The sequence below is a fragment of the Nomia melanderi genome, chromosome 4 (assembly GCF_051020985.1).
Source record: "Nomia melanderi isolate GNS246 chromosome 4, iyNomMela1, whole genome shotgun sequence".
NCBI lineage: Eukaryota > Metazoa > Arthropoda > Insecta > Hymenoptera > Halictidae > Nomia > Nomia melanderi.
Window position 1 is genome coordinate 2,001,921 of NC_135002.1, and position 27,835 is coordinate 2,029,755.

At 44.1% G+C, this 27,835-nt stretch overlaps 5 protein-coding genes and 1 long non-coding RNA gene across 12 annotated transcripts in view; 4 read left to right on the forward strand and 2 right to left on the reverse strand.

Annotated features, from left to right (window-relative positions):
- Positions 1–62: 62 nt before the first annotated feature.
- Uba5 (Ubiquitin-like activating enzyme 5) lies at positions 63–2,545 on the forward strand. Its single transcript, XM_031979594.2, has 8 exons — positions 63–208; positions 599–647; positions 746–905; positions 990–1,125; positions 1,201–1,397; positions 1,462–1,648; positions 1,730–2,066; positions 2,143–2,545. The coding sequence occupies exons 3-8, from the start codon at positions 766–768 to the stop codon at positions 2,319–2,321; spliced, it is 1,176 nt and encodes a 391-aa protein (XP_031835454.1). The 5' UTR covers positions 63–208; positions 599–647; positions 746–765; the 3' UTR covers positions 2,322–2,545.
- Positions 2,546–2,814: 269 nt separating this feature from the next.
- lds (transcription termination factor lodestar) lies at positions 2,815–6,852 on the forward strand. The gene is made up of 9 exons (XM_031979682.2): positions 2,815–3,307; positions 3,382–3,581; positions 3,656–3,859; positions 3,941–4,101; positions 4,176–5,523; positions 5,604–5,944; positions 6,021–6,188; positions 6,265–6,464; positions 6,533–6,852. The coding sequence occupies exons 1-9, from the start codon at positions 3,141–3,143 to the stop codon at positions 6,678–6,680; spliced, it is 2,937 nt and encodes a 978-aa protein (XP_031835542.2). The 5' UTR covers positions 2,815–3,140; the 3' UTR covers positions 6,681–6,852.
- Positions 6,782–11,834, reverse strand: LOC116428272 (cationic amino acid transporter 2). Of its 2 annotated transcripts, none has more exons than XM_031979694.2 (11): positions 11,781–11,834; positions 10,187–10,433; positions 9,200–9,484; positions 8,491–8,595; positions 8,033–8,411; positions 7,821–7,960; positions 7,661–7,763; positions 7,451–7,599; positions 7,207–7,373; positions 7,039–7,147; positions 6,782–6,963 (listed from the first exon to the last, which is right to left on the reverse strand). In XM_031979694.2, exons 2-11 carry the CDS (start codon positions 10,422–10,424, stop codon positions 6,839–6,841), a joined length of 1,800 nt encoding a protein of 599 aa, XP_031835554.2. In that variant the 5' UTR covers positions 10,425–10,433; positions 11,781–11,834; the 3' UTR covers positions 6,782–6,838. The 2 variants fall into 2 exon arrangements, with proteins under 2 accessions (XP_031835554.2, XP_031835553.2); XM_031979693.2 differs by lacking the exon at positions 11,781–11,834 and adding an exon at positions 10,530–10,677.
- LOC143174440 (uncharacterized) lies at positions 8,229–10,191 on the forward strand. Its single transcript, XR_012998414.1, has 3 exons — positions 8,229–8,419; positions 8,498–9,526; positions 9,974–10,191. It is a non-coding gene; the product is annotated as an uncharacterized LOC143174440 (long non-coding RNA).
- A 217-nt stretch (positions 11,835–12,051) lies between the features above and the next one.
- LOC116428273 (uncharacterized) lies at positions 12,052–13,282 on the reverse strand. The gene is made up of 4 exons (XM_031979696.2): positions 12,920–13,282; positions 12,736–12,855; positions 12,447–12,625; positions 12,052–12,363 (listed from the first exon to the last, which is right to left on the reverse strand). The coding sequence occupies exons 1-4, from the start codon at positions 13,272–13,274 to the stop codon at positions 12,286–12,288; spliced, it is 732 nt and encodes a 243-aa protein (XP_031835556.1). The 5' UTR covers positions 13,275–13,282; the 3' UTR covers positions 12,052–12,285.
- Positions 13,283–13,342: 60 nt separating this feature from the next.
- Positions 13,343–27,835, forward strand: part of Pkc53E (Protein C kinase 53E) — a 68,065-nt gene continuing 53,572 nt past the window's right edge. Inside the window, exons 1-5 of one of the 6 annotated variants that reach the window (XM_031979684.2) lie at positions 13,343–13,574; positions 14,103–14,241; positions 14,313–14,429; positions 15,002–15,193; positions 17,018–17,276. In XM_031979684.2, coding sequence (XP_031835544.1) covers positions 17,077–17,276 — 200 coding nt within the window. In that variant the 5' untranslated portion in view covers positions 13,343–13,574; positions 14,103–14,241; positions 14,313–14,429; positions 15,002–15,193; positions 17,018–17,076. Of the gene's footprint in view, positions 13,575–14,102; positions 14,242–14,312; positions 14,430–15,001; positions 15,194–15,660; positions 16,267–16,324; positions 16,938–17,017; positions 17,277–27,835 lie in introns of those variants that run through there. The other 5 variants (XM_076366839.1, XM_076366837.1, XM_076366838.1 and 2 more) reach the window with 5 other exon arrangements.

The window sequence follows — 27,835 nt, forward strand, 5'->3', positions numbered from 1 at the left end:
TCGTGCGGGCTCGTTTCATGATGTTTACCCGGGAATCAGCGATACGATGATCGAATGGTGAACCATGATAAGTCGCTCTACGTGGACACGACGCGAGGCTCAGGCGCATGTACGATGTAACAATGTAATGTGTATGGTTTACGACACAGAACGACGCCTTGTAATGAGACGAAAATAACGATGCTGTATAGGATTGATTAAAGAGAAGGCAAATACAATTTCGTTTATATCAAAGGGGACGAACTTTTGGAATGAATTAATCCTTATTGGTTGCTGGGATCGATTGACGGTTTCGATAGCTTTGACAAGTTGGATTTGAGTACATGAACGTAATCTGTACTAATCTATGGCTTGAAGACGTGGGATAATGTCACGTGTTAACGAGTAATGGAAATGTATTAGATATTGAAAGAATATTTAAGGGAAGAACTTGTCGATGCTTCGTGTTTTGGAATCGTTTGACGTATGTCACTCTGAAGAGTGACAGGTTATGTTCTCAGTCATGGGATTCTCGAATGCTATGAGAATAAACGATAAATGCTGACGGGAATTCGAAAATATTACTTTATGCACTTGTTTGTTTGTATTAACGATTCAGGAAATTTTGTGGAGATCGGGTGTACACCTACTGTGACACGTATACATACGTAAGCGTACTTTCTTTTGCCATCTATGATTTGTCTGGAGCAAACGCGTGTACAGTGACATCATCGTGTTTGAGAAACATATTCTGTGTGCGATATAGAGTCGAATTTAATTCTAACAATGGATCAGATCGAAGAATTACAACGTCGAATAAAGGAGTTGGAAAATGAATTGTTGGAGGAACAAAGCAAAAACATGTTATCAACCAGAGAAAAGATAGAACATATGTCAAGTGAAGTGGTTGATTCAAACCCTTATAGGTAATTTTCTTCTTTTTGATGTTTGTTCGTTGAATAATTTAAAGCAGGCAGGAAATGTTAATATTGTTGTACTTTTCTGATCAGTCGGCTAATGGCTTTGAAGCGCATGGGAATAGTGGACAATTATGAAAAGATAAGGGAAATGTCGATAGCTATAGTTGGTGTAGGTGGAGTTGGAAGTGTGACTGCAGAAATGCTCACGAGATGTGGCATAGGAAAGGTATCTATCTGCTTTATACATGTTTGAAGATTGATAATCCTTAATTTTTTAATCAGTGAATGTTATAAATTCTAGTTAATACTGTTCGATTATGATAAAGTGGAGATGGCAAACATGAACAGGCTCTTCTTTCAACCACACCAGGCTGGTCAAAGTAAGGTGGAAGCAGCAGCGAAAACATTACAATACATTAATCCTGATGTGAATATTGAAACACATAATTACAACATTACTACTGTGGATCACTTTGATGATTTCATGAAAACCATAAGGTACAGGGAATGACACACCAAAGATTAGAAGTTTACATACTTACAGAGTAAATTTCATTTTTAGCTCATCCAGTTTAAGCAAAGGGCCGGTAGATTTAGTACTAAGTTGTGTAGATAACTTTGAAGCACGAATGGCAATTAATACTGCCTGTAATGAGCTAAACCAGAAGTGGTTCGAAAGTGGAGTCTCTGAGAATGCTGTTTCTGGACACATTCAGTTTATCATTCCTGGAGAGACTGCTTGCTTTGCGGTGAATAGAAATTATAATCAAAATATGAATGTACCTTCAAACTCATTAATTACTTCTCTACTAGTTCCATATCATTTTTAGTGTGCCCCTCCATTGGTAGTAGCAGAAAATATAGATGAGAAGACACTAAAGCGGGATGGCGTTTGCGCAGCTTCTTTGCCTACAACTATGGGAATTGTGGCTGGATTTTTAGTTCAAAATACGTTGAAGTATCTTTTACACTTTGGTGATGTGTCCTATTACTTAGGTTACAATGCTATGCAAGATTTCTTCCCTAAAATGACATTAAGGCCGAATCCAAATTGCGACGATAGATATTGCAAAGAACGTCAAAAAGAGTACGCATTAAAACCGAAACCCCAGCTAAAAGAAAAAGAAATCATAGAAGATAAACCATTACACGAAGACAACGAATGGGGTACGACAATAATATAAAGGAAATGGTATCAGAAAAATAAATGGTCATTAATTTAATTGATGTGATTTTACTATAGGAATTTCACTCGTCGATGAGCAAGATCAACAGGTGGATGAGAACGAACGTCCAGCGTTTATGGGAGTGAGGGAAGCTCACAGTTTACCGTCTCGTTCAAACGATTCGCAGAACCATGATATGCCAACCGAAACAGGCCCAAGTCTAGAGGAACTTATGGCTCAAATGAAATCCATTTGAATTTCATTTAATTCGCATTCGAAGGATTTCTTTGGCTTTTACATATAACTTGAGTAACATCAAGTCTACACTTCTACTATGGGAAACAGTGAAATAAAACGCAGATTCACAATGAGATAATACTCTATACACTGTATCTTGAGAATAGAATGAGCTAATATTTGTACATTTGTCAGAAATTTCCCATAATATGTTTTGGTTGTGATTAAATTTTTATTCAAGAATATCACAGTATTTATTGAACTCTTCCAACCAGATACTCTGAACTATCAATTCTGACTTATCACCTCATCAATTAATAAATAATCATTTTCTGCGTCGATATCATGGCGTCATAATTATTCAGTTTCCTGTTCAATTAAGTATTTAATGTTAAAAATTGTAAAATGCATTTAATGAAGGAACAAATTGCGCGCCAAAAGTAAGTTTTATATTCCACCGTGAAAGGCGCCACTGTCCATTAAATCACATTTTCTTTATAAAACAGAATTTTAAATATTAATTAAAACCTTCACCAGTGGTAATTACTGCTGATGATTATCCATTCTCAGGATATCAATAGATAATTTACCTTTATTCAGAAGGATATTCAATCGCAAGTAGCTTAATACTTTACATGCAGAAACTTTATGTTAAGTTTACTAACACACTGTATAGTTTCGTGTTCCCGCTATATCTGTCAATTTGAAAAGTTCGGTTAAAGTTTGTCGGGTGCCAGTCGAAAAACAGGCGATCTTTAGGAAGAAGCAGAGATATTCTGTATTTTATAATAATACGAGTTTGTAGAATTTTAAACCAGTGAAACTTACAGATATCCGGATGGATGAAAGCTTTAATCGGTGGCGCGATTCGCCTTCTAAAAGGGAAATGTCCTTAGTTATTTCTGACAGCGAGGAAGATGTTGAAAGTGTGGGTAAAGAACAAATATTTGTTATCGAGAGCAGTGAGAGCAGCATGAATGTTTCTGGAAGAGCAACCCCGGATGTGTAAGCAAGTGCTTTCAGTTTTCTTATTACGCCGGCGGTATTTTTATAATTACGTTTGTTTTTAATTATTTTAGAGACATTGTACCAAAGAGATCTACTTTATCGGAACGTCTTATTAAACAAACTATTAGAAAGCATATGCCTTATTATTCCGACAATGATAATGAGGATGATGGTGATGATGATGATGATAGCCATAGAGATGATGATGATGATTATGAAGATGATAGCCATGGAGATGATGATGATTCTAATGATAACAGTGACAGAATTGGTATGGATCATATCTTTTACAAGGTAATGAATTTTGAAATAAAATAGCTACATTATAAATTAATTGTTTTATAGAGGAGACTGAAAGAGATAATGCAATGGTTATCAAGCAAGACAGGTTTCAAAACACCAGAAAGAAAAACTTGAATGACTCTGAATCCAGTGCTTCTAGTGCATACGAGATTGGGTCTAAGGATAGTTCCATAATAGAACAAGTCAATGATGTTAGCATGCATTCATCAGACATAGAGCCAAGAGATCAACATAACTCTTTAAACAGTAAGTTCAATACAGCTAGCAGTACATTCCAGATACAATTCTTTACAGACAGTTTATAGAACTACTTTAACTTGATTCTAGATGTTACCATGGATGAAAAGAATAGTTCAGAATCAGAAGTTGCAATATCATTTGCAAAACAGGAGATTGGAGTTGGTAATATAGATCCACTTGTCGCACAAAAAAGAGCTTTACTAGTTTTTAAGATGGAGAAGTTAGAGAAGCAGCTGGCACAGGCAAAAGTAAGTTCATTCCTTTGCAGAAGACACGGAGAAGGCGATTTTCAATTTGACTACCTATTCATTTTATTTTTCAGTTATTATTACAAGCCGGTAACATTGACTTGTTACCAGACAAAGGCGAAAGAATACGCGTGAGTATCGCGAAGCAAGAAAAAGAGATTGAAGAAGTTGCAATTGAACTGGCAAACACTCCTCTGACGCAAAAGTTTGAAGCAAACCAAAATCCTGTCAAGCAAGAACTGATGGTCGTTAAAGAAGAGTTCAAATTTCCAGATGACTGGTATTCCAATAAGGCTGATTCCTCCTACAATGTAGACATTATACCAATGCAACCTACATCGTCCCCAGATAAGAAGGAACTCGGTAAAAAGGCTCAAGCGACTCTGGACAGAGAGTTAGCGTTGACGGTCGACAGATTACAAGACTTACACGGATCTTTGATCGCGAGGCCATCGGAGGAGGAAAGGGCGGAAGATCCGCGAGGGTTGAAGGTCAAGTTAATGCCGCACCAGCAACACGCGTTGGCATGGTTGTCGTGGAGAGAGCAACAGAAACCTCCAGGCGGTGTGCTCGCCGATGACATGGGTCTGGGTAAAACATTGACGATGATATCACTGATCATAGCGAGCATTGAACAGAAGAAATTGAAGGACTCAGACGATGCCAGTGACGACGAGTGGACGGACAGCACGACGCCGTTGCGGCACAAAGGTGGCACGTTGGTGGTTTGCCCAGCGTCTCTGTTGTCACAGTGGGACAAGGAAATCAGTAGTCGGTGCAAGCGTGGTATGCTTTCGGTCGAGGTGTACCACGGTACCAATCGGGAAAGTGTTCCAAAGAGACTGGCGAAGAACGACGTGGTTATCACAACGTACAACATATTGACTCGTGAAGTGAAATCAAGAACTACGGTGTACAAGATCCGATGGGAGCGCGTGATATTGGACGAAGCACACATCATACGCAATCACAAAAGCCAAGCATCAGAAGCAGTGTGCTGTCTAGCAGCGAACAAACGTTGGGCTCTAACCGGCACCCCCATTCAGAACAAGGAGATGGATTTATACTCTATACTAAAGTTCCTGAAGTGTTCACCCTTCGATGACCTACGTGTGTGGAAGCGGTGGGTGGACAACAAAAACGCAGCCGGTCGCCAGAGGCTGGCAACCGTGATGAAGACTCTGATGTTACGCAGAACAAAGCAGGAGCTGCAAGCCAAAGGTGCCCTGGGAAGCTTGCCCGACAAGTGCGTAGAAGAAGTGATGGTGAAGCTCGACCCGCAGGAGCAGTTGGTCTACGAAAAGGTTCTGATATACTCTCGCACGTTGTTCGCTCAGTTTCTGTCACAAAGAGCCGAGAAAGATCACATGTACGACTTGGCTTCTGGAAAGTATGACAAACCAACGTTCCTTTCTAATCCAAGTACGTCTACAGTAAGACACAGACTCCTCATTGTACCTTCTAACGTCAGAATCCTTTAAACATTCACGATTCCTTTGCAGATAAGGACACACAGTTCACAAAAGCGCAGAACAGATTACTGTCGATGCACGCCGACGTCAAGACCCACGAAATTTTGGTTCTGTTGCTGAGACTGCGGCAAATCTGCGTTCACCCGTCGCTGATCCATGCGATGCTGGACCAGGAGGACATGAAGGAGTCCGGGATCACCGAGACGGAGAATATGGACCCCAAATTGATCATGCAGATGAACGGTATATCGCTGACGGATCGCGAAGAGGACGAGGAGAATGAACAAGAAATAGGGATCGACCACAGGGTGGTCGCCAATTTGCTCACGTCCACGAACCCGGTCTTCCAGACTGACCGCGCGAGTTCCAAGGTGAGTGTCATTTTACAAAATATGGGAAGACAATCGTTCCAGTATTATGTGATTATTACATGATGTCTGCACGCAGATGAAAGCAGTGCTCGGCACAGTGAAGGATATCTTACAAAAAGGCGACAAACTGATAATCGTCTCGCAGTGGACAAGTATGTTGAACATCGTTGCATCCTATTTGCCTTCGCTGAAGGGCGCCAGCTTCAACATGTTCACTGGCAACGTGCCAATCAAGGAGAGACAGGTATTTCTCATGAAGTATCGGTTCTCGGTGTGCGATGGATACTTTGGGATCTAATTCGCGTTAGGGAACTTTCTAGGGTATAATGGACGCCTTCAACGAGCCGGAGTCCGACCCAAGGATACTGCTACTGTCGCTCACCGCGGGAGGCGTCGGATTGAACCTCGTCGGTGGCAATCATCTGCTGTTGATCGACATCCACTGGAATCCGCAGTTGGAGGTGCAGGCGCAGGACAGGATTTACCGCTTCGGCCAAACGAAGAATGTCTATATATACAAGTTAGTGCGGCGATAATTCTATCACGAGGCTAACGAGACTCGAGTTACAGTGGACAATTTATTTGCAGGTTCATCTGCAAGGACACGATCGAGGAGCGCATCAAACGCCTGCAGGAGAAGAAGATGGAGATAGCGCAGAACGTCCTGAGCGGCGACAAGAACTCGGTGGTCTCGAAGCTGAGCCTCAACGATCTCAAATCTCTGTTCGCTCTCTAAAGTCTAAAGCGAATCATATACATATATACATAGTAATATAAAAATATAACGGTAAGGTACACTAGTTTCCAATGCACTCCGCCTATCGATGCAACGTGATGTACAAACAGTCCTCGGGAATTTTTATTAATGAAAATATAAAATGCGAGAAGGGTGTATCACGTTAATTTGGAGAATCCCTCGGTTTTCCACGACTCCTCGTTACCGTCGCTCTCGGCCTTCGCGTGTTTCCTCTGTCTCATCTTGCTGTGCCGAACGCCGTAACAGAAGTATATGCTAAGTCCTACAAGATAGAACATAATTATTCATTCTTCCGCCGTGATTCTTCTGCAACTCCGTTTCCTTCGCGCGTGCTCACCTACTAGCATCCATATCAGGAACCGCACCCACGTCATGATGTCCAGCATCAGCATCAAGTACACGTTGATGATGATGCTGAGCGCGGGCAAAAAGGGCACCAACGGAACCTGCGGATTCGCGTGTCAAAGTGCGCTTCAAGACCATAGACCCACGTTAAAGTACTCACCGAGAAGGCTAGCTTCTTCCCGGAAGTCGGCTGCTTGTAGATGAACTGGAGGACGAGTAACAGAGCGGCCACCAGGACCGTCAGGGGCACGACGACTGCGGGCGTTCCCTTCGCGACGTGGTCGGAGTAGAACGCGAATATCACGCCGATGCAAATGCTCAGGACAACTGCGAGAAGATAACGGTGATCAGTTGTGAGAGCGAACCATGGAAGAACAAACCACTGAAGAACAAACGGTCCTCACGGTAGCAAACGACCAGGTACGTGACGATTCGCGACGTCGACCTCGTCGCGTGTTTCAGCCCGTTGGCGTTGATCAGCTGCTTCAGGACGAACGCCACCGTCCTCGGGTCGCGGTCCTCCTTCTTCTCGTACGCCTCGCTCTCCTCGTACCTGAAGCAAGAGCCGAGCCAGCTGAAGAACCGACCATCGCGTGGAGCCTGGACAATCTTACCGGAGTATCAGCACGCAGGTGGCGACGATCGAGTAGGCGAGCAAGGTCCCGATGCTCATCATGTTAACGAGCTGCGTCAGCTCGAATATCGCAGCCAGCACACCTGCAAAGATCAGTGTACTAACCTAGGGAACTTTCAGGAAAAGGGGACGGTGCCAACCTGTGAGCAGTCCCGCGGAGAAGGTGCCCATGAGAGGAGTGTGGAACCGCGAGCTGATCCTCCCCATCCACTCGAATATCAGGCCGTCGGACGCCATCGCGTAGATGACTCGCGGCAGCGGGAACATGGCGCCTAACAGGCTGCAACGGTGTGTAAGCGTTCTGATCATCTGAGAGACTGATTGATAAGATTCATGAAATCAGTCAATTTACCTGGAGCACAGGCCGCAGATGGCACCTATGGTGACGACCCACTTCGCCCAGCTCCAGCCGATCTTCTCGAACAAGTAGGGGAACGGCGCGTCCGGGTTCTGCTCGTAGTAGGGGAGGACGGTGGTCAGCACCGTGGAGACGCCGAAGTACGCCAAGAAGACGACGGTCAGAGAGGCGACGATCGCTATGGGGATGGACTTCTGCGGCTCCTTCGCCTCCTCGCCGGTGGTGGCGACGCAGTCGAAGCCGATGAACCCGTAGAAGCACGTCGCGGCGCCCGTTATGATGCCCGCGACGCCGTACGGCGCGAATCCTCCGCTCCCGTAGTCGCAGCTGTCCTCCGTGCACGGAGGCGTCGTTTTCCAATTGTTCACGTCAGCTGTTGAAGTACGTAGAGATTAATCAGAATACCGAGCCACCCGTTTCATAAGAAGCTTGACTGTGGATGACGAGGTTACCTTTCAGCGACCCAGCGATGATCACGAACAAGACCACCAGCAGGTTCACCAGGGTGAAGAAGTTGTTCGCCACGGAGGACTCCTTCGCGCCAAAGGCCAGCGCCGCTGAGGACAGAGGAAATCCAGATTAACCTACATGTACTGCCATAAAGGCCTATGGAGGGCCCCCATGGGCACGGGATTGAGATGTCGCTCAATCAGCGGAGGCCGAAGCCCTACCAGCGTAGCTTCCCGGGGATGACGAGCCCCATGGAAGTAGACTGTTGGTAGCCGAGTTACCTTTCCAAAAACTCTACCAGATTTCCTGTCTGGTCCAGGAGCAGGTGGGACGCTGCTCACGCGCCGAGACCCTCGAAAGGTCTCTGCCCAGCATGTAAGCTTCAACCACTGCCACTACGAATCCGACACCAATTGCACCGGCCGAGAGGACCCGGGGACAAGCACCCATGGTACGCTCTCTGCGAGGGGACAAGGGGACCGTAGTACCAATCCAATCGCAGGTCTATTGGTAGGACCTGTCCGGCTTCTTACATACAAGAATAAGCTTTGCCTGCCATGTCAAGGTGTCTCGTGCACACCAAGGGTTGGTTAGACCCTAGCTAAGGACCCCGGGATCGCCACACGGCCCCTGGGAGGCGCCGCTGAGGACATCGGTCTCCGACTGTTGGACTCATTCGCGGAGAAGGAAATACTGAGGAGAATCTCTTACCGGAGAAGATCAGGGTCACCCCGAAGGCGAAGAAGTCCGGGTAGGATGACAGGTGGCTGACGTCCATGTGCGCAGCCGACTCGAACGCGTTCCTCATCGAGTTGTTGAACAGCGCGTCCACGTAGGTGCTCAGCCCGCGCACCACGCTCGCCGAGCCGATCACGTACTCCAGGATCAGCGTCCAGCCGATCAAGAAGGCCGTGAACTCGCCCATGGTCACGTAGCTGTAGACGTACGCCGATCCGGCGCGCGGCACTCTCGCCCCGAATTCCGCGTAACAGAGACCTAATCATCAGGGTCACAATTAAGGTCGGGACACCAGTTAAGGTCTGGCTCAAGCTTTCGCCTGTACTCTGATTTCGTGGTCTACCTCTTAGATCCACTTGGATCTCTGCTTCTTAACCAGATGAAATTTTCATGTTTGGAAGACTAAGTCAGCAAATGATTAATTACTCGAGTAGCAAGAGATCACGTAGTTTCCTATTTTTCTATTGCTCAAGTAATTGATATTTAAGCTTCACCTGTTGAGGGTTTTGTATATTTCAGAGAAAGGTTAATTTTTACCCTTAGACAAAGAATCTTCCAAGTAGCAAACCTGCAGATTCTGCTAAATCACCTAACGGTCAAGTAATAGAGAATCAAGCTACTGATCTCTTGCTGTCTGAATACTGAAATCATTGGTTTGCAGTGTGCCAAACATAGAAGCTTCATCCAGGCAGTCATTCGTCAAAGGGTTAATAGAGCCTCTTCTAACCGTACAATTCCAACAAACAGATGCAGACAATACGTCTACTAGACGAAGCCTTTGGAGGCCAGTGGAAACAGACGCAGTGATCGGTGTCCGGCGGTCGACCAATTGCACCGCCACGTGATCAATCACTGGTCAAACGGACCAGGAGAACGTGCCAAGGTTTGCTCGGAACACGTTGCACTTAACGAACGAAATGGCGGTGAACTTGGCGAGCAGGAATCTACTAGGAACAGTACCTGCGAACATGGACGCTATCGCGGCGATAGCGAACGAGACGACCACCGCCGGCCCAGCCGTCGTTTTCGAGACCGACCCGGCAAGGACGTAGACACCGACGCCGAGGGTCGAGCCGATTCCCAGCGCTGTCAGGTCCAGCGTGGACAGACACCTCGCGAGCTTCGTGTCCTGGCTGGGGCCGATGTCCTTCTTCCGGACGAACGCCTTCAGCAGACTGCCGAACTTCCAGGACTTCATATTGTACAGCTGAAAGAAAACGCGATGACTTCTAGCTAGAACCGATCGCGATCCCGGTTTTCGAACCAAGTGTCCCCCAGGTGTTCGAGTCCTCTTCGATCTCACCTTGTACAGAGTACTCAACGACGAATCCATTTCGATGCCGAGTTGTTTAGCGAGCACGCTCAAACCGACTGGACTTGTTAACGTGGCGAACGTGCAGGCTTCCGACCGAAGCGACGCTAATTAAAATGCCTTCAAATCAAGCTCGAGGATCGACCGACGAGTACGATTGAACCGTTCAATTGGCCGGGATCGTATCATCGCCCCGCGACTAGATTAGAGCCGACCAGTGTCGCCTGTATCGGCCGTGTGCTCGTAATACGCTTAACTAGCGCGGCCGAATCGGGACCGTCGATCGTTAATCCTCGCTGATAACTTTATCGGTATCGTAATCGAACGGAGATCAATTGTGTTTTGTCCGAATGCTTTCTGTGATGGTAGGTAGAGAGCAGCTCTCATGTGTTGAGTTGATCCGGAAAGTTGAGCAGTCACAAGGGCAAGGGGAGACGTCCAATAATGGCACCGGGTCGTTGCGGGACAGTGGCTTAGTTTCGCCATGTTTTTCTTTTTCAGAGTCGTATCAGCTTTTTATCTTTTGCGATTCCAGGGAACAGATTCTCAGCTATGTTTCATGGAAAGACTGAGCTACCGATTTCCCTTGCTCCTGTGACCTTTTGACTCATACCAGAGCTGCACTGTACCTTCGCCTTTTTAATTTGTTCATGGATTAACCAGTAGTCAAAAGCTAGGTTTGAAGATAGTTATTTTAACATGTTGAATGTCATGGGTCAAGGTGACCCCCAACTATATTGAATCACTAGTTCACTCAATTAAAGGATGGATATTTGAAAACATTTCTATGTTATGAATAATACTATCTAATGTGGAGACATTTAACCAGATGAACGTGCAATTATAATAATGCAATTCTATCAAATGATTTAATATATTTCTTTCATTTTGTGTATTTTACTGTAGGAAATCGTGCGGCATTCAATGTGTTAACTAATTAAAATAATTGTAGTTTCAATTTGTATGTGCAGTGGGTCCTAGAACAATTTCAGCAAACTTATAGAGTACTGCACTAAAAATGTTTCTGTTCGGAGAAGGAACGAGTCAGACGATTTCAATCGTCCAGCTGTTGGGTCGTTACCGATTTTATGGCGTGTACAGAACTCGCAGATACGCTGAGGTGAAAGAGAACTGGGACGCTTGATTTACAATTCACCGTTTATCGCTGGTTCGAATGTTTCAGCTGATATTGTATCGCAGAATATTTTTATGGTTATAATAGGAAAAGCGGTGTGTACTTACTTCACAGTAATGAACCACGTGAATTCGTTTTGAACACTGTTACATTAAATGCTAACTGCTTTTTGTTCTGCTTATCTGTGAAGATATCTGTAATAATCATATAAACCGTTTAATCCGCCATAAATGGATTATGCGTTCCCCAGATTAGAAGCGTGAAAAGATAGCTTTTCAATGTGTTCCAAAATCGAAGCCTTGCACTTTACTCTGGTTAATAACTCCGGTTAAAACGCTTACCGTGAAACGTGCAGGAGAGTCGACGAAGGCGTGTCGATTATAAAAAAGTGGACGTTTATTTAAAAAATAAAGAAAACAATGTGTCGTCTATAGTATGGCTATTACTTATAGCCATAACAATAAATATAAAACATTGGCTATTCTGTATACTTTGCGTTAATAAAATATATAAAACATTTCTTGGACGGATTGAAGGAATATCATTGCTGCTTCGATCGCAGTCAGAGATTAGATCCACCTTCTCCTAATAGATCCACCTTCTCCACTGGTGCTAGGCGATCCTGATGTACACGAATATCGAGAACGTGACCACTATTATCCAAGAAGGATGCAACTTCTCAACGCCGGACTGAATTCGATAAAGAGAATGGATAGATCAGTGCGACTGTCTTTAATCCCAGAATATTAACTCTTGCTGGAATGGTTACTTACGAAGGCATAGTAATTGCATTTGTCTCCTTGACAGCAATCCGAACACTTCCAATCTTGGTACCATATATACGTACAATCAGCCATGTTCGACTGCTTTATCCTTTCGCACTCCTTCCTGGTGGAGCACCTCTTGGATACGTAATACTGTTTCTTCGCGCCCTGCGACCAGTACGGTGTGCCTAGAACCAACAGACTCCTGCAGGGACTGTGATGACAGTTTGTTGGAAGATGTAAACATAACCTCATCCTCAATGTTTACAATACCATAGAACAAACATTTAAAACTTACTTCCCCATTTGATCTCTGTGAAGCAAGCATCCTGGCCTTGCTCGCAAGTTTTTGTGCTTCTCAGACACTTTTCCCTGTTACCTTCCTGATTGGTACACACATAACATTCCAGGGCGTGGCCTACAAACATCAATGAATTAAATAAAGAGCCTCGACGAAAGAAACTGGTATTTGCGACACCTACTGAACGACAGGTAACACGAGACAATCAGTATCGCGCAATATTCGGACAGTCTCATTTTAAAGGACAATTCACGTTTTGAAAAAAGAAGAGGCGCACAGGCGTGCTGCGAGTAACGCGACACTCGTTTAAATCGAATCGACGGGCCACGAGTGAATTTTCGTCGGCGTCGGTGGTGGCAGGACTGAAACTTTGTTACCGTCCGTGGAACACAATCGAGGATGCAAGGGCATTTTAAACGAGCGTCAAGGCGACCGTCGACGCGACGGTTAACGTTTCCCCGATATAAATAAATAAATAAACAAATTTCGAACGAAATCGATCGCACCGACGAACGATCCGTCCGTCGAGCTTCCATCGATCGATTCGATCGAGAGGAAATCGACGCGGTCGGATCGATCGATTCTCTTCGATCCAATCGAAGCTCGGTTCGAGTAACGGCGGAGTAAACGGTCGCGACAGGTTCGTGCATGCACGGTCTCGTTATTAAAAATAGCTTCGAGATATTATTGACCCGCGCGTTGGAACTTGGATTACAAATTTTCCGGTTGACCGGCCTAGATCGTATCCATTCGGATTTTACCAAGTCCTTAAATCTCGAGCTCACGGAGACTGCGAAGACGCGGCTTCCCAGCCGGCCATCGACGCCTTTGAACCCGTAACGTTTGCTTTTCTTTCTAAATCAATTTTTCCAAAGCATTTCTCCGGGACGAGTCGATTCTTTTATCGACGCAGGCTCGGTGATCGTTAGGATATAGTGAAGGAAAGATCGGATGGGAGAAACAGGATAATGTTTAACAATAATCCTACCATGTGACTTTGAGTGACATTTGAACTTCTTACTGAAATTTTTTCGTTATTTCATATTGCATTTCCAAAAGTTTCTTTGGCCTTTTAAAATTTGGGCCCCAGAAACAAAAATAATGACATTTTGATCATTCCTTTCATTCCATTTCCAAAAGTATTTTTGGGCTTTTAACATTTGGCCCCTAGAAACAAAAACAGTAACATTTTAATCATTCTTTTTATTCCATTTCCAAAAGTTTTTCTGGGCTTTTAAAATTTGGACCCTATAAACAAAAACAATAACATTTTAATCATTTATTCTTATTATTGACTGAGTCACATCGTGGTACGATTCGTTAAAAAAACACGTGGTGCGATTACAGTTAATAAATAATTTCAGACATGCCTGTCCAAAGGATATCGCGTTGTATCGAACGTCACGAGGAGATCGACGATCGATTATGTCGGTTTCGTCTCCAAGTTCAAGACGCACGGATGAACCACAGGAGAAAATTGGTGAGGCTGTTCCTAAATTTCGGGTAACTCGTATTTTTTCGTTTTCGTGGCTAATGGACATGATAAAAAATCTCGGACATTCTTCCTGTAACAGGTCACACGTTGACGAGCTTCGATTGCACGGATGTATCATGGGATGATAAATTGACTGGACCTGTAACAGGTTATCGGTGCAGTATGCCTTTCTCGAAATGACTTATCCAAAGTGAAGGTAGGAGGATTCAATTTCTGAGTAAAGAGATAATGAGGATACACCCTAAAACCTCGCATTTTACTATTGAGTGATTAACATGTTGAATGCCATATGGGTCACTGGTGACCCTCGACCAAATGGAATTATTATTGTTCACTCAATGAAACGATTATTTGAAAACATTTCTGTTATAAATGATTTGATGGAATAACGTTGTTATTATTGCACGTTTATCTAGCTGAATGTCACTGTATTAAGTAGCATTATTTATAATAATAAATATAGTATCTAATACTATATTTTTTCCATTCTATGTAGTTTGCTCTGTGAAATCGGCGTTCAACACGTTAGTATCTTACCTCATTGTTTCATTATATCATTCTTAGTAAACTGCGGATCCTTATGCAAATTTCTGAGAAGGTCCTAAGGACCAAAAAACTCTACAATTTGGATGTTTCAAACATCTTTGTACATGGAGTGTATTCATGGAATCCTGCAGTCCCAAGTTTCCATGAATGCATAGGGATCAGCAGTCTAATTAGTAGACTAGAAATAAGACCGTATGACCGATATATCCTGACCGTTAACAGGTTACGAGTGAACAGCCGTCAACGACGTCGGGAGATGCCGCATCGCGTGATTTGGGAGAAGAAGAAGAAGAAGAAGATGAAAGGAGGGTCGTCGAGGAGGCACGAGGAAGTTTGAAAAGCGCGTCCGAAGGGGAAAGTTGGACGGAAAGAAAGGAAGAAAGGAAGGAAGAAAGGGTGCAAGGGATGAGGAAGGTAGCGTAGCTGGTGCAGGCGGTAGCTGTGCTCCTCTCTCCTTCTAATTTGAACTCTCCCTCGGGGTTTCAGTGAGGTCGCGTGTGTTCGCTCGCTTGCTCGCTCGCTCGCTCGCTCGCTCGCGGCCGTCGGATGTCGATATTCTAGTGCGCGGCGCAGGCTGAGCAGTGGCAGTGTCGAGCCACTGCGCCGAGAATCTAAAATTATCGGTCGCTTCGAGAGGAGGAGAACTGGATAGGTGTGCGTGCGCTACACGCACGCGTGCTTACCTACGTGTGGGCACACACGGTAGGAGAGCGGGGAGAGACGGAGACATGGCGAGTAGCGACGGTAGCTTCATTCAGGGGGGAGGAAAAAATGAGAAGAGTGGAAGAGAGAGTCAGCAAGACGAAGAGGGACAGAGAGAAGATATAGAATGATGATGATGAGAACGGAGAGGAGGAGCAGTAGTAACACGCGGAGGAGGAGGAGGAGGAGGAGGAAGACATGGCAACGGATGAAAGAATACGTAACCGTGGAAGAGGGAAGAGGGGCAGCCTCTTGCACACGGTGGAGGCAACGAAAGAGTATCGACGATTTAACGGCCGGCCGCCGGGCCGTCCGACGATCGGGTGGAAAGGCGTAGTCAGGCCGTTTCCGATCCACGAGGAGCTCCCCGGTCCGCGCGCTCGACGCCAACCCGCCTCGCCATGTTCCGTACGCGCGTCCGCTCGAGCTCCTCCAATAACTTTCTCGCGAACAGCGACGATTATCAATTTAATCGGCGGGCCTGCCTCGCCTTCACGGCCGGCCGGACGCGTATCGCGGCGACACGCGCGACTCCCATGATCTCTCCGGGTTCCCCAAGAACAAGGCCGGCCAGAGAGCACCGACGTCGTCGACGACGATGAAGAGGACGAGACAGGGTAGTTGAAACGAGGCGATAAGAAGGGACACAGGGGAGGTGAAAAAAGAAAGAAGGCTAGGCGGGCTGAGCGCGAGGAGCGGGGACGAAGAGGGCTGCGGCTGGTGGGGGAACCGGCCAGCGGCGGAGACGGGCGGAGAGGATACAGCGATGGAAGCCGCGGCCGCGGGTGAGAGAGTGTGCCGCGCGCGCGCGCACACGCGATCCCGATCGCGAGCCCACGGGAGCGACGAGGAGGGAGAAAGGTGAAACGAAGCAAGAGGGTCGAAGCGGTGGCTGCCAGCGGGCGGCCGCGGGTGCTGGTGGGGGTGGTGAGGCCGAGGCCAGAGAGAATCGTCGTCGGTGGTCGGTCGACGAGGCGCGGAGAGCAACGCGAGAGGAACGTTACCTTAGCCACCGTTCGCATCGCGCGAGCTCGCCTCGAACGACGACGACGACGACGTTCCGTTTCGCGCAAACGAAGACTACGTTATCCCTCTCGTCTCTCTCTCTCTCTCCGGCTCCCCTACTCTCTCCGACTAATCTCCGTTTATCCGTCTCTCTCTCTCTCTTCCTCTCTCTCTCTCTGTCTCACCGTTTGACCGTCTTCTGACCGTCTTCTGAACGTCCGACCGTCCACTCGTCGGCTCTCCCGAGCGCGTTCGGTTTCCGTCTGTTCGTTTCCGGCGACATCGGGCCCGCTCGTCGTTGATTCCGCTGGTCCGTACGCACCGGTTCGACTCCAGCCGCGGGCGAGCAGCCAGGGTCGGTCCGCGGTGCGTGCGTGTGTGCGCGCGCGCGCGCGCGCTCGTGCATCCTTCGAGCGACAGTGACAGTCGAGGAAAAGCCGCGGAAGTGTTCGTAAGCCGCGCTTCGATCGGACACAGTTCGCGCTCTCGGGACTCGTTCGCGAGAGCGTAACCAGTCGTTCCCGTTTCCAGTTCCCGTCGACCGCCGACCGTTCCCGTGTCCCGCCGATCCGGAGGATCAGGACGTCGCGATGGCGGACGAGCAGGAGGCGAACAACACGTGCGAGGACTCCCTCGGCCCCGGGGACGCGAACACCGCGTTCGCCAAGAAGATCCGGGGCCGTAAGGGCGCGCTCAAGAAGAAGAATGTCTACGTCGTCAAGAACCACAACTTCATGCCGCGGTTCTTCAAGCAGCCGACCTTCTGCAGCCACTGCAAGGACTTCATCTGGTGAGCGACCGTCCCTTGTAGACCGTTGATCCTTTAGGCACCCCTCCTCCCCCCCGGCACGGGGCGAACCCATTAGCAGGCGTGCTGTCCCCGCAGCCAGCGGATAGAGGATGAGACCATCCGCGCCGTTTAGAGCGGATCGCCGCGGAGCGCACCCCGGGGGCACCGATGGAAAGACGTTCGCCCGACAGGCCTGACATTGCGCCGCGCTAGAGTGATTCATCGACGCGCGAGAGCGTTTTTATTATTATCTAGACGCGGCCAGGGTATATAGCACGCCCCGCAACTGTTGATCGACGACGAATCTCTCGGCGGCACGGGACCAAGGTGTTTGACCATCCTCTGCCGAGCGAGGGAGCGCCAGTCGATGACAGTCAGACTCTTTTACCCTTCGCGATGAAATATTATGTATTAGTTAACAGTAGAACTACCGAGCATTTCATATGTCATAAAAATTGTAATAGTTTCTAGTTTTAGAGGTCCATTATAGTATTCAAATGAAACTTTTCTCAAGATCATTTCAAATATTCGATGCTCTTAACACTTAGCCAACCAAATGGGGAGATCTCCTAGTTTTCATTTAGCAACGTACTGCCTTTTATTCTGTATATCTTTTGTTATTTAGCAAGTCTTGAGTTTAGTTTCTTTTTTACAAAACAGTTTCTCACCGAATTCTCTAAACGAGTTCAATCTAAGATAATGGAGGAGATAGTTATAGTTTTCATGTGGTCGTCTAAGCCTTAAGATACTAATAATCAAATCGATTTCACTGGTAGTTCTACTGTCAACCAAGACAAAAGGCAGGCTCTGATTATCAAAATCTGTCTCAGTCTTCCAACAAACATCTCGTCTCGCAACGCTCCTCAAGGGGTCAAACCGTATTATCCTCGTCCGTTCGTTCGTTTATTTTTAAACACTGTAAGTTTGACTTCCCGACGCGTGTCTCTCGAATCCCGTAATCCGAAAATCAATGGTAGCTCTACGGAGAGCAACGCGACATGGTAATAGCGTGACTCGAAGGAACAGGACGCCCCGGCGTGTCGGGTTGCGATACCGAATGTTTTGATACGCCGTCGTGGAGCTGCGTGTGCCGCGACGTGTTCGCTGGCCTAGGCGGAATGCGTGTCCCGCGGAGGAGGCCTGGAAAAGAAAAGCCGAAGGACGGTCCGATTCGGAATACGGGGAGAAAGCGGCGCAGGTCAGGTTTTCCTCGCGTGTACCCGGAATTTATGGCTCCCGGTGATTTCCTCGCGTGCGTTCTCTCTCTTTCTCTTTTTCTTTGGTCTCGGCTCGCTGGGAGATCAGGCGGAATCGATGGCCAGGCCGAGGAATGCGGCTCCGATCGATCAGTTTTCATCTTTCCCCGTTTCCCTTGCGATGCCGATTCGCCGTTCGGCGATCGATCAACGAGAGTTTCGCTGAAAGAACACCCCTAAGCGCTGGCAGAAGTTGTAATTCGAAGGGACGATTGTTGTCTGTGAACGATGGTTGTACTAACGCTTTGCGGTCCGAGCTGCTGTTGGTTTCTCTGTTTGAGGTTCAAGTTGATGTTGATTCGATTATAGATTAATAGGATGTCTTGTTTATTTGTGAAAGAATATGTGGAAGTCGTTGGAATGTTACCTGTAAATGGTACAGTTGGGATACTAAATAGATAGAGAAAGAATTGGTAGAACAGGTAGAGGTTGGAATGAAATAGAATAGAGTCTGAGTCGATATAGGACATGGGTGAACCCTTTGCTCGGAAGCTTTTCGCTGGGAATATTCAGTGTTCTCTAATGAGATACAGACGATGTTCTTTGAAACTGATTAATGAGGGAACATGTATTAGTTTAGGAGTTATTTTATTTCGATATTCCTTATATTGATGTATTATGCGAAGCTTAATATTGTATATAAGACTTCATAATTTTGCGAATTAAATTAAGTGACTGAGAGTCACCTCTCTAGTGCAAAGGGTTAATCCTAATCGGACCACGATTTTTTGTGTGTTACTGTTCCTGTGTTTCTATATTCACGTGTTGATATCTAACACAAAATTGAATATTGAATTCTAATCTTCAACATTCTAATGAATTTAATGAAACGAATGAGAGTCGCTTCTCGACTACAAAGGAAAATCTTACATAACTTAAGAGTTGGAGGTAATTTATTTCTAAGATTCACGCGTTGATACCCAACACAAAATTGAATATTGAATTCTAATCTTCATCATTCTAAATTTAATCAAGTGAATGAGTCGCTTCTCGAGTACAAAGGAAAATCTTACATAACTTAAGAGTTGAGGTAATTTATTTCTAAGATTCACGTGTTGATACCTAACAAAATTGAATAAATTGAACAAAATTGAAACGTAAATTTCTTGATTATTTCATATTGTATTTCCAAAAGTTTTTTCGAGCTTTTAACATTTGGTACTATAAACAACAATAACATTTTAATCATTCCTGTTTTTCTCAGTGGCTGACAGTCACATCGTGATATGTTTTGTTATAAAAGCACGTGGTACGATTATGGTTAATTATCCGTAATTCACGGATAACAATCGGCTATTCATGATATTCGTTCGTTCTTAACAAACATTTTATGAATCAGATTTGCCGAACAATGGCAGCGCGAGAAATGCAAATGACATTGTCTCGCTATCAATCTCATTTGCGAATGCGAATCAGAAACGAATAGCGAATGACGAGTAAAGGTTTCACGCGTGAATAGAGAATAGCGCGATGAACGGGATGGGTTTAATTGGAACGTGTAACCGAATAACGATTCAGTTATTACGATCATGATGTTAAGTTAAGCATGAATTCATTCGTGATCGTTATCGAGATTGAGTTCCATTTGAATAATGGGAAAAATTGTTCTATGTTCATTGGACTTTATAGGACTGCCAATTGAAGAATAGTTTAAAAATATTGTAATAGTACAACAGTCATCTAGGAAAGAATAAGATTTTGTAATTTTACTTTGGATGTCTGTTATAATATCTAAAATGTTAGATTAGTGTAGGACTATAATTTGAAGAATAGACTAAAAATCTTGTAACAATTCAATAGTTACTGAAAAGAATAAGGAATTCTATTTTGTAATTTTACTGTGGATGTCTGTTATAATATCTAAAATGTTGCATTAGTGTAGGACTATCATTTGAAGAATAGACTAAAAATCTTGTAATAATTCAACAGTCTTGAAGAATAGACTAAAAATCATGTAACAATTCAACAGTCTTGAAGAATAGACTAAAAATTTTGTAACAATTCAACAGTTATCAAGGAAAGAATAAGATTTTGTAATTTTACTATGGATGTCAGTTACAATATATAAAATGTTACATTGCTGTAGAACTACCAATTGAAGAATAGACTAAAAATCTTGTAACAATTCAACAGTCTTGAAGAATAGACTAAAAATCCTGTAACAATTCAACGGTCATCGTGGAAACAATAAGATTTTGTAACATTACTGTCGATGTCTCTTATAATATCTAAATTGCCGTAGAACTACCAATCGAAGAATACTAAAAATCTTGTAACAATCCAACAGTCATCAAGAAAAGAACGCGACAGAAATTCACAGTGCAAAGTTATGAATCGGGACGTTTGTCCAGCCGGATCGCCGAAGGAAACCACTGCGCTGGACATGAAACGATCCGCCGACGACGGATCCAGGGGACAGCGCCGGGCCGACACGTCGCGACAGAGGCGGCTCGAGCAACGGTTAAACGGTCCGGCCTTGGGAATACTCGCGCCTCGTCCGAATTAGAAACGATCGAGCCGAAAGCGAGAGGTCGATCCGAGCGTGCGGGGTTTACGAGTCCCGTTCAGCGGCTCGCCGATCGTTGATCGGATTCCAGGTCGGACGCTGAGGTCCTCGGCTGTCCTGTCGTGTCGTGTCCTCGGCCTCTGACGGGACGCGTCGACGTACGTTGCGTCAGATTCGTGGACCACTCTGTGGTCGATCGCGTTGGGAACTTGGAATCGCGACGAAACGATTTTCAATCTTTAACGCTAGAACTACCGAGCATTTAATGCGATTAACATGCAATCCCTATAAAAATTGTAATGATTGATTACTATCAATTTCTTCAGACATTCATTATAGTGTTCAAGTGAAACTATTTTCAAGATCATTTCGAATATTCAATGCTTTCAAGATATCAGTAATTACGAAATAAAAACTTATTCTGTTTAACTCTTTGGCTCCAGATGGTTTTGTTCTATTAGCAACTGCAACTAATTTTTATAGTATCTCTGGAGATAATGCTATAACATTTCTTAGATCTTTTATTTTTCTTCTCAGTGCAGAATTTGGATAAAAAATCTAATAATTGTAGGGTAGTTTTCTTAAAATTCATTAAAATATCTAATATTATTCCTAGTGCAATATTGGAGCTTACAGAGTTCAAAGGGTTAACTTTTTGCACTCAGAAGTACTTTGCTAGAAATATTTAACTTGTTTAACTGGTTGTAGTTTTACTGGTTGAAAATTGCTATGTAATTCTCAACTGAATCTGAGAAATCCAAGTGATATTTATTCTCTTCAACGCTTCGCACTCGGAAGTACTCAAGAAACATTTAACATTTAACTAGAGAGACGATGCTTTTTGGAATGAACTCAAAGAATCAGAAGTGAATTGAGGAGGGTTTCTTATTCTAATGTTTCGTACACCGATGCATTGTACACGGTTCAGTATTGAATATCATATTTTATAGTTTTACTGCATGAAATGAAGTGGTGGAGAGTCTTGACTGAGAACTTGAGTGCAAACGGTTAAATATAAATTGAATATCACTTCTCTATTGTCAGTCGTTAATCTGTTGGAATAAACGTGAATATGGAACGAGTAGTTGCACTTGGATAAAGTAGTTGGATAAAGTAGTCATCGATTGAGAGATAAATCGTAGGGCGAGCATTTGATAGGATTGAAATGTAATCGCTATAAAAATTCTAACAATAGATTATTTTCGGTTTCTTCAAACATTGATTATAGTATTCAAGTGACACTATTTATTTTCAAAATAATTTCGAATATCCAATGCTTCGGAGATATCAATAATTGAGAAACAGAAAAAGTGAAACCATTCATTTTGACTGTTACGGTAGTTCTAGTGTTAATACGACTCATATGAAATCCCTATAGAAATTGTAACGATATTCAAGTGAAGCTATCTATTCTCGAAATCATTTCGAATATTCATATATAATTGCGAAACGAGGAAACCGGAACCAGTAATCGTGACTGGTATGGTAGTTCTAGCGTTAACACTAACGGAAGCGACGCGAACTTTGCTAATTGAAAGCGGTAGTAACACGAGCAGCTAGATAACAGCGTAATACGAGTACAGTGATACCAAATTGTTAACGATTATTTCTAGTACCATTTCACTTTGATATGGAAGTATAAGTATTACTGCACAAAACGCGAGGTCTCGTGGCAGTCAAGGCAACACTATTTCCACCGAAGGTGTCGAAACGATTGTTTTCCCAATTTAACACTAGATTTACGTAACCCGTCAATTTCACGGATATTGCATTTTCTAATTATTTATTTAGTATCAGTTTAAGTCGAGTTTGATTCGTGCAATTTTGCGAATACAATTATGTTATAATTCTCGCGATTTATATAGACGAACACGTAGTTTTCTAGAAACAACAGAACAAAGTTTAGAATAAACGTCCGTAAATCTAATATTAATCATCTGTCCTTAATTATAAAAGTCGAAAGGTCAATTCGAATACGATTAATCTTCAAAAACAATCTTCAGTTAGTCTCAAAATTTCAAAATTTCAAAATTTCAAAAATTAATCTACTAATTTATAATAAAACAGGAGTCAGACAATGGCAAAATACAAATGGATGCAAATTTGTATCTAATTAGGCGGTACATCACACTCCTATGATAATTATTATTAGAACTATTTCGTTATCGACAGGTTCAGTGAACAATAGCTAAAACAATGCTAATGGAAATTAGTTGGTAACCAACAATTACCATGATAATTATTACACCAGTGTAATAACCGACCCACATCTAATTCCAGAGGAAAAAAGCCACCACACAGACGTTTGCTCGATTATTTCGTCGTTCGAGTCGGTTCAGGCACTAATATCTCGCACACCGTAGAAGTTCGTTCTGTTTTAGAATACAATAATCCGCAGAGATTCCGCAGAACGAAAGTTCTAATTGAAACCGAGGATGATCGGCGGCCGCTCGCGGAGCGGGGGGATTGAACTTTTCGTAATTTCGGTTCCCGGAACGCGGCCGATTTGCATAAACTTGCACAGTCCGCTTCTTATCTGCGTCGTTAAAATTCTGAATTTCGAAACGTGCGCGTTAATCCGCTCGCCGGACGTCTCGGCGTGGCCTCGCTTCGACTCTTCTTCTTTTCTCGCGAACGAAATACGTTTTTAGCCCCTTCACGTTCAATTTCCATTGCGATTGCGTTCGTCTAACGAACTTCACTATCAATTCGCGAGGAAACCAGCGAATTTCCCACCCATTGTAAATGGCGGTTCATTCCGACGATGAGAACATCGAGAATAGCTAAATAATTTGTCACTTTTATCTACGTGTAACAACGTGGACTTTCATTGGCACTTTAACACATTGCACTATAAAATTGTAAAATTTCATATTTGACATTGAGTCTTGAGTAATCTATCGATACGTGAAATGTGATTCCTCGTTAAGTTTAAATGAATGTCATGTACATCTCATATAAATAGATTGAATATTTCTAGTGACAAATCTTTGAAGTGCTAAGGGTTAATACGTTGCGCACTGGTAACGAGAAATCTCGTTTTTATGTGAAGACACTTAGCTATGCAACTTCGCTACGTGTAACGAACAATGTGGACTTTTATTGACACTTTAACACATTGCGTTCCGAAGGTGCCTCAGTCACCACTATTGGTGCATCGAAATTGTAGAATTTCGTATTTAACATTATTATTTTGTGAATGGATTCCTCGTTAAGTTAGCTTAAAAGAATGTCATTTGTATCTCATAAAGACAAATTGAGTATTGAGTGTTTCGTTCGAGGGAGATATAATGATCCGGTTACGCGTTAAGATTGATCATTGAAACGCAATTTCGATTCGATTGCAAATTGAATGATAATATCTGTAATGATAATAGATAATTAACGGCGATCGGCGACTGCGAAAGATAACTTGTAACGAAATCGGCTGTTACGTACAAATTGTCTGTCCGGTTCCGCCGCGGGCTCGGCAAGTTGTTGCTCGGCAAGAACGGGAAGATGTGTGCAGACGCAATTTACATTAATTACACGCAACCCGTGCAACAGACACGACGTTCGTTAAAGTTGTTTGTCCCTCGACCGTTGTCGGCGAGCGCAGCAACAATTTCCTTCTAATTTCTGTCGCTGCGAAAGCGCAGACGAAGCGACCGGGAATTCACTTGAACTTTCAGAGCTGAGATTCACTTTTCTCGGAGTAACGAAATTTATGGGAAACGATGGGAAAGAGGGTTCGTGTGGATTCTGAAAATTCGAGGTTTTGATTTATATGGCTGACATTTTCGAATTTGAGGGTCTAAATGTGCGAACTTTAGATTTCTAATGTTCAAACTCTTGGATTGGAATTTTTAGGGATGAACGTTGAGATTTTTGGAATTTGAACTCTCGAATCTCAGGGTTTGACCGTTTGGAATTCTAGATTTCTAAAATTTGAATTGTCGAATTTGAAATGTTCAAGAATTCAACGTTCAGATTTCTAAGATTCAAACTTTCGAGTTTCAATGTTCAAGAATTCAACGTTTGGATCCCTAAAATTCAAACTTTCGAGTTTCAATGTCTCAACTTTCGGAGCTCCAAATTTCAAAAATTCAAACTGTCGAAGTTGAATTTCTAAGAACTCAACCTTTAGATTCCCAAGATTCGAGCTTTCCAATTCGAATCTCTAAAACTGGCGAATTTCAGATTTCTTTCGGTTCGACAGACTAGTTCCTCAGCGAAACGGCTGCAACGCGCGACTATTGTGAGGCGTTTCTGAAGGGGTTGTTACTTTTCTCGAGATCCAACGCGGCTCCGGAAACAATGGAACGAACAATGGCTGTATCCTGAAATGGCACCGCTATCCGTTTAGGGGTTAAAAAGAGACGTAAAACGACCGTGGCAGCGTTAACGCGGGACTCGATAATTTTCATTCGAACGCCAATTGTACCGACACTCACAACTTATATTTTTCAATATACAATGAAGACAATGAACAATAAAAAATGGTGTGAATATTGAAAAATGTTTTATACAAATATTTTAAGAAAAGTCGTGGAGTATAAAGGCGATTCAATTACGTTGTCTATAGGAAATTCTAATCAAAATTTTAAAAACAGTCATTTGACTGGTCGCGATAGGAATACTGTTAAACGATCAGCCTGCACCTAGCAGGGAAACTCGAGAAACCTCCGACTAAAATTCAGCAATTCTGCTACGACCCCTTTTTCAGAAGCACTCTCGCTCTGCTTTCGCTAGCTTAGCATCAATAATAATTCAACAAACAATAACCAAAAGATCAATCAGTCGACAAGACAGAAGGCAAGCAATTTCTCCTCCCAACTCCACAACACACATTTAAACCATCAACTCAAAAACCACCCTTCGACGTTAAACGACCAACTCGAGAAACCTCCGACTAAAATCCAGCTACGAGCCCTTTTCCAGAAGCATCCTCGCTAGCTTAGCATCAATAATAATTCACCAAACAATAACCAGAAGATCAATCAGTCGAAAGACAGAAGGCAAGCAATTTCTCCTCCCAACTCCACAACACACGTTTAAACCATCAACTCAAAAACCACCCTTCGACGTTAAACGACGAACCTGCACCCAGCAGGGAAACTCGAGAAACCTCCGACTAAAATCCAGCTACTCTTCTACGAGCCCTTTTCCAGAAGCATCCTCTTCCAGGAGAAGCTGTCAGGATTTGCCATCCGCAGGGCCGCGGAAGCAGCGCGGCCGTTGAAAGATTTCTTAAGAAGCCCGCGGGCTGTCCGCCATCGATTTTCGAGGGATGATTAAATAACCGGGCAAAGTATCGAGGGTCGGCGGGAATATGTCGGGCGAGGATGCGCCAACAGAGGAGGACAGGGAACGGGAAAGGGTCGAGGGATTGAAAATTCCGGTCTAAATTCATGCGAGCGCATCGAGGATCCGAGTGATCGGGGCAACAGCTGTCTATGTGTATGTCTGTGTACGTAGAGGTATAAGTATGAGTGTGTTCATCTGTGCGCGTTCACGTGCGCATGTTGGGCTGTCGATATCGGGTCGGCGGTACAACCTATTTACGGTTTATAGTTGAAACATTTACGGTTTCTGGTTGAAACGTAAAGGCCTCCTGGCCGAGCGCGAGCGTCGACGCACAATAGCCTCTCGCGACCCAGTAACCAAACCGAACTAACTTGTTTCGCCGGCATCGATTTTACCGTCGGGAACGGACGCGGGACGCGAGAGAAACACGCGGACACCCGGCGGACGCAACAGACGTTTCCGATGCACACACGTCTCCGCCGCTCGTTCGTTCGTTCGTGTTGGCTCGGCTTTTCCGAGGGAAAATCCACTACCGGCAGCGATCGCGCTCGCGAGTCCTGTCTCGGGGATTCTGGGGGTTGCCGGGAAACTTGGAATCCCGATGTTAGGAGAATTCTTTGGTTTATAATAGGAAGTTTGGTTGATTGTTTAGCAGTATAAGGTTTATGCATAAAAATGAACTTTTCCACAGCTTGGCAGCGAAGTCCTGTCTCGAGGATTTTGGGGGTTGCCGGGAAACTTGGAATCCCGATGCTAGAATTCTTTGGTTATTTTCTAATAGGCAGTTTGGCTGATCGTTTAGTAGTATAAGGTTTATGCAAAATAAAAAAGAAACTTTCCACAGCCGGGCAGCGAAGTTGTGTCTCGAGGATTTTGGGGGTTGCTGGGAGACTTGCAACCCCGATGCTAGAATTCTTCTGATAGGTAGTTTGGCTGTTCGTTTAGTAGTATGTCCGACCCTCGATTTAGGTGGAGTACGTCTCGTGTGGGTTCGTTTTACGCGAACATCTCGTGAATAGTCTGTCGGTACAAGGGAAGAGCTGGTAGAAGTTTTAGATATACGTATTTATTTCACATGGCTTAACGAAAGAAATAGTAATAATGACGTTTTGATCGCGTGAAAAATTTTAACAAAATTTTAACACGTTGCGGACGAATGTCGGCATTTCGGCGAGATGAAACGTTCATATTTGGAAGACCAAGTCGCAGGCAAATGATCTAATCACTCGGACAGCAAGAGATTAGCATGTAGTTTCTGTTCTTGCTATTATTTAAGAAATTAAAATGTAATTTAGCTTCATCCATTGAAGGTTTTGTCAAAGAATCTTCAAAGGGTTAACAGGTTGACCGCTATGGAGGCAAGCTTCTGGAGTCCTTGGAGACAATTGCGATAGAAAATTTGATACTGATTGCAATTTTTAGTCTATTTTTCAATTGCCAGTTCTACGTTAATGTAACATTTTAGGTCTTATAACGAAAATTCAAAGAAAAATTACAAAATTGAATTTCTT

Coding starts and splice junctions, on each gene's coding strand:
- Uba5 (XM_031979594.2), top strand. CDS start 766: ATGGATCAGATCGAAGAATTACAACGTCGAATAAAGGAGTTGGAAAAT. Junction 1,398..1,461: donor GATTTCATGAAAACCATAAG/GTACAGGGAATG, acceptor TTTCATTTTTAG/CTCATCCAGTTTAAGCAAAG. Junction 2,067..2,142: donor ACACGAAGACAACGAATGGG/GTACGACAATAA, acceptor ATTTTACTATAG/GAATTTCACTCGTCGATGAG.
- lds (XM_031979682.2), top strand. CDS start 3,141: ATGGATGAAAGCTTTAATCGGTGGCGCGATTCGCCTTCTAAAAGGGAA. Junction 5,945..6,020: donor CTGACCGCGCGAGTTCCAAG/GTGAGTGTCATT, acceptor GTCTGCACGCAG/ATGAAAGCAGTGCTCGGCAC. Junction 6,465..6,532: donor AAGAATGTCTATATATACAA/GTTAGTGCGGCG, acceptor ATTTATTTGCAG/GTTCATCTGCAAGGACACGA.
- LOC116428272 (XM_031979693.2), bottom strand. CDS start 10,559: ATGGATTCGTCGTTGAGTACTCTGTACAAG. Junction 7,961..8,032: donor ATCTGCGGCCTGTGCTCCAG/GTAAATTGACTG, acceptor ACACCGTTGCAG/CCTGTTAGGCGCCATGTTCC. Junction 7,600..7,660: donor ACCTGCGTGCTGATACTCCG/GTAAGATTGTCC, acceptor CTCTTGCTTCAG/GTACGAGGAGAGCGAGGCGT.
- LOC116428273 (XM_031979696.2), bottom strand. CDS start 13,274: ATGGAAGCTCGACGGACGGATCGTTCGTCGGTGCGATCGATTTCGTTC. Junction 12,856..12,919: donor CTCGTGTTACCTGTCGTTCA/GTAGGTGTCGCA, acceptor TGATGTTTGTAG/GCCACGCCCTGGAATGTTAT. Junction 12,364..12,446: donor AATGCAATTACTATGCCTTC/GTAAGTAACCAT, acceptor TATCGAATTCAG/TCCGGCGTTGAGAAGTTGCA.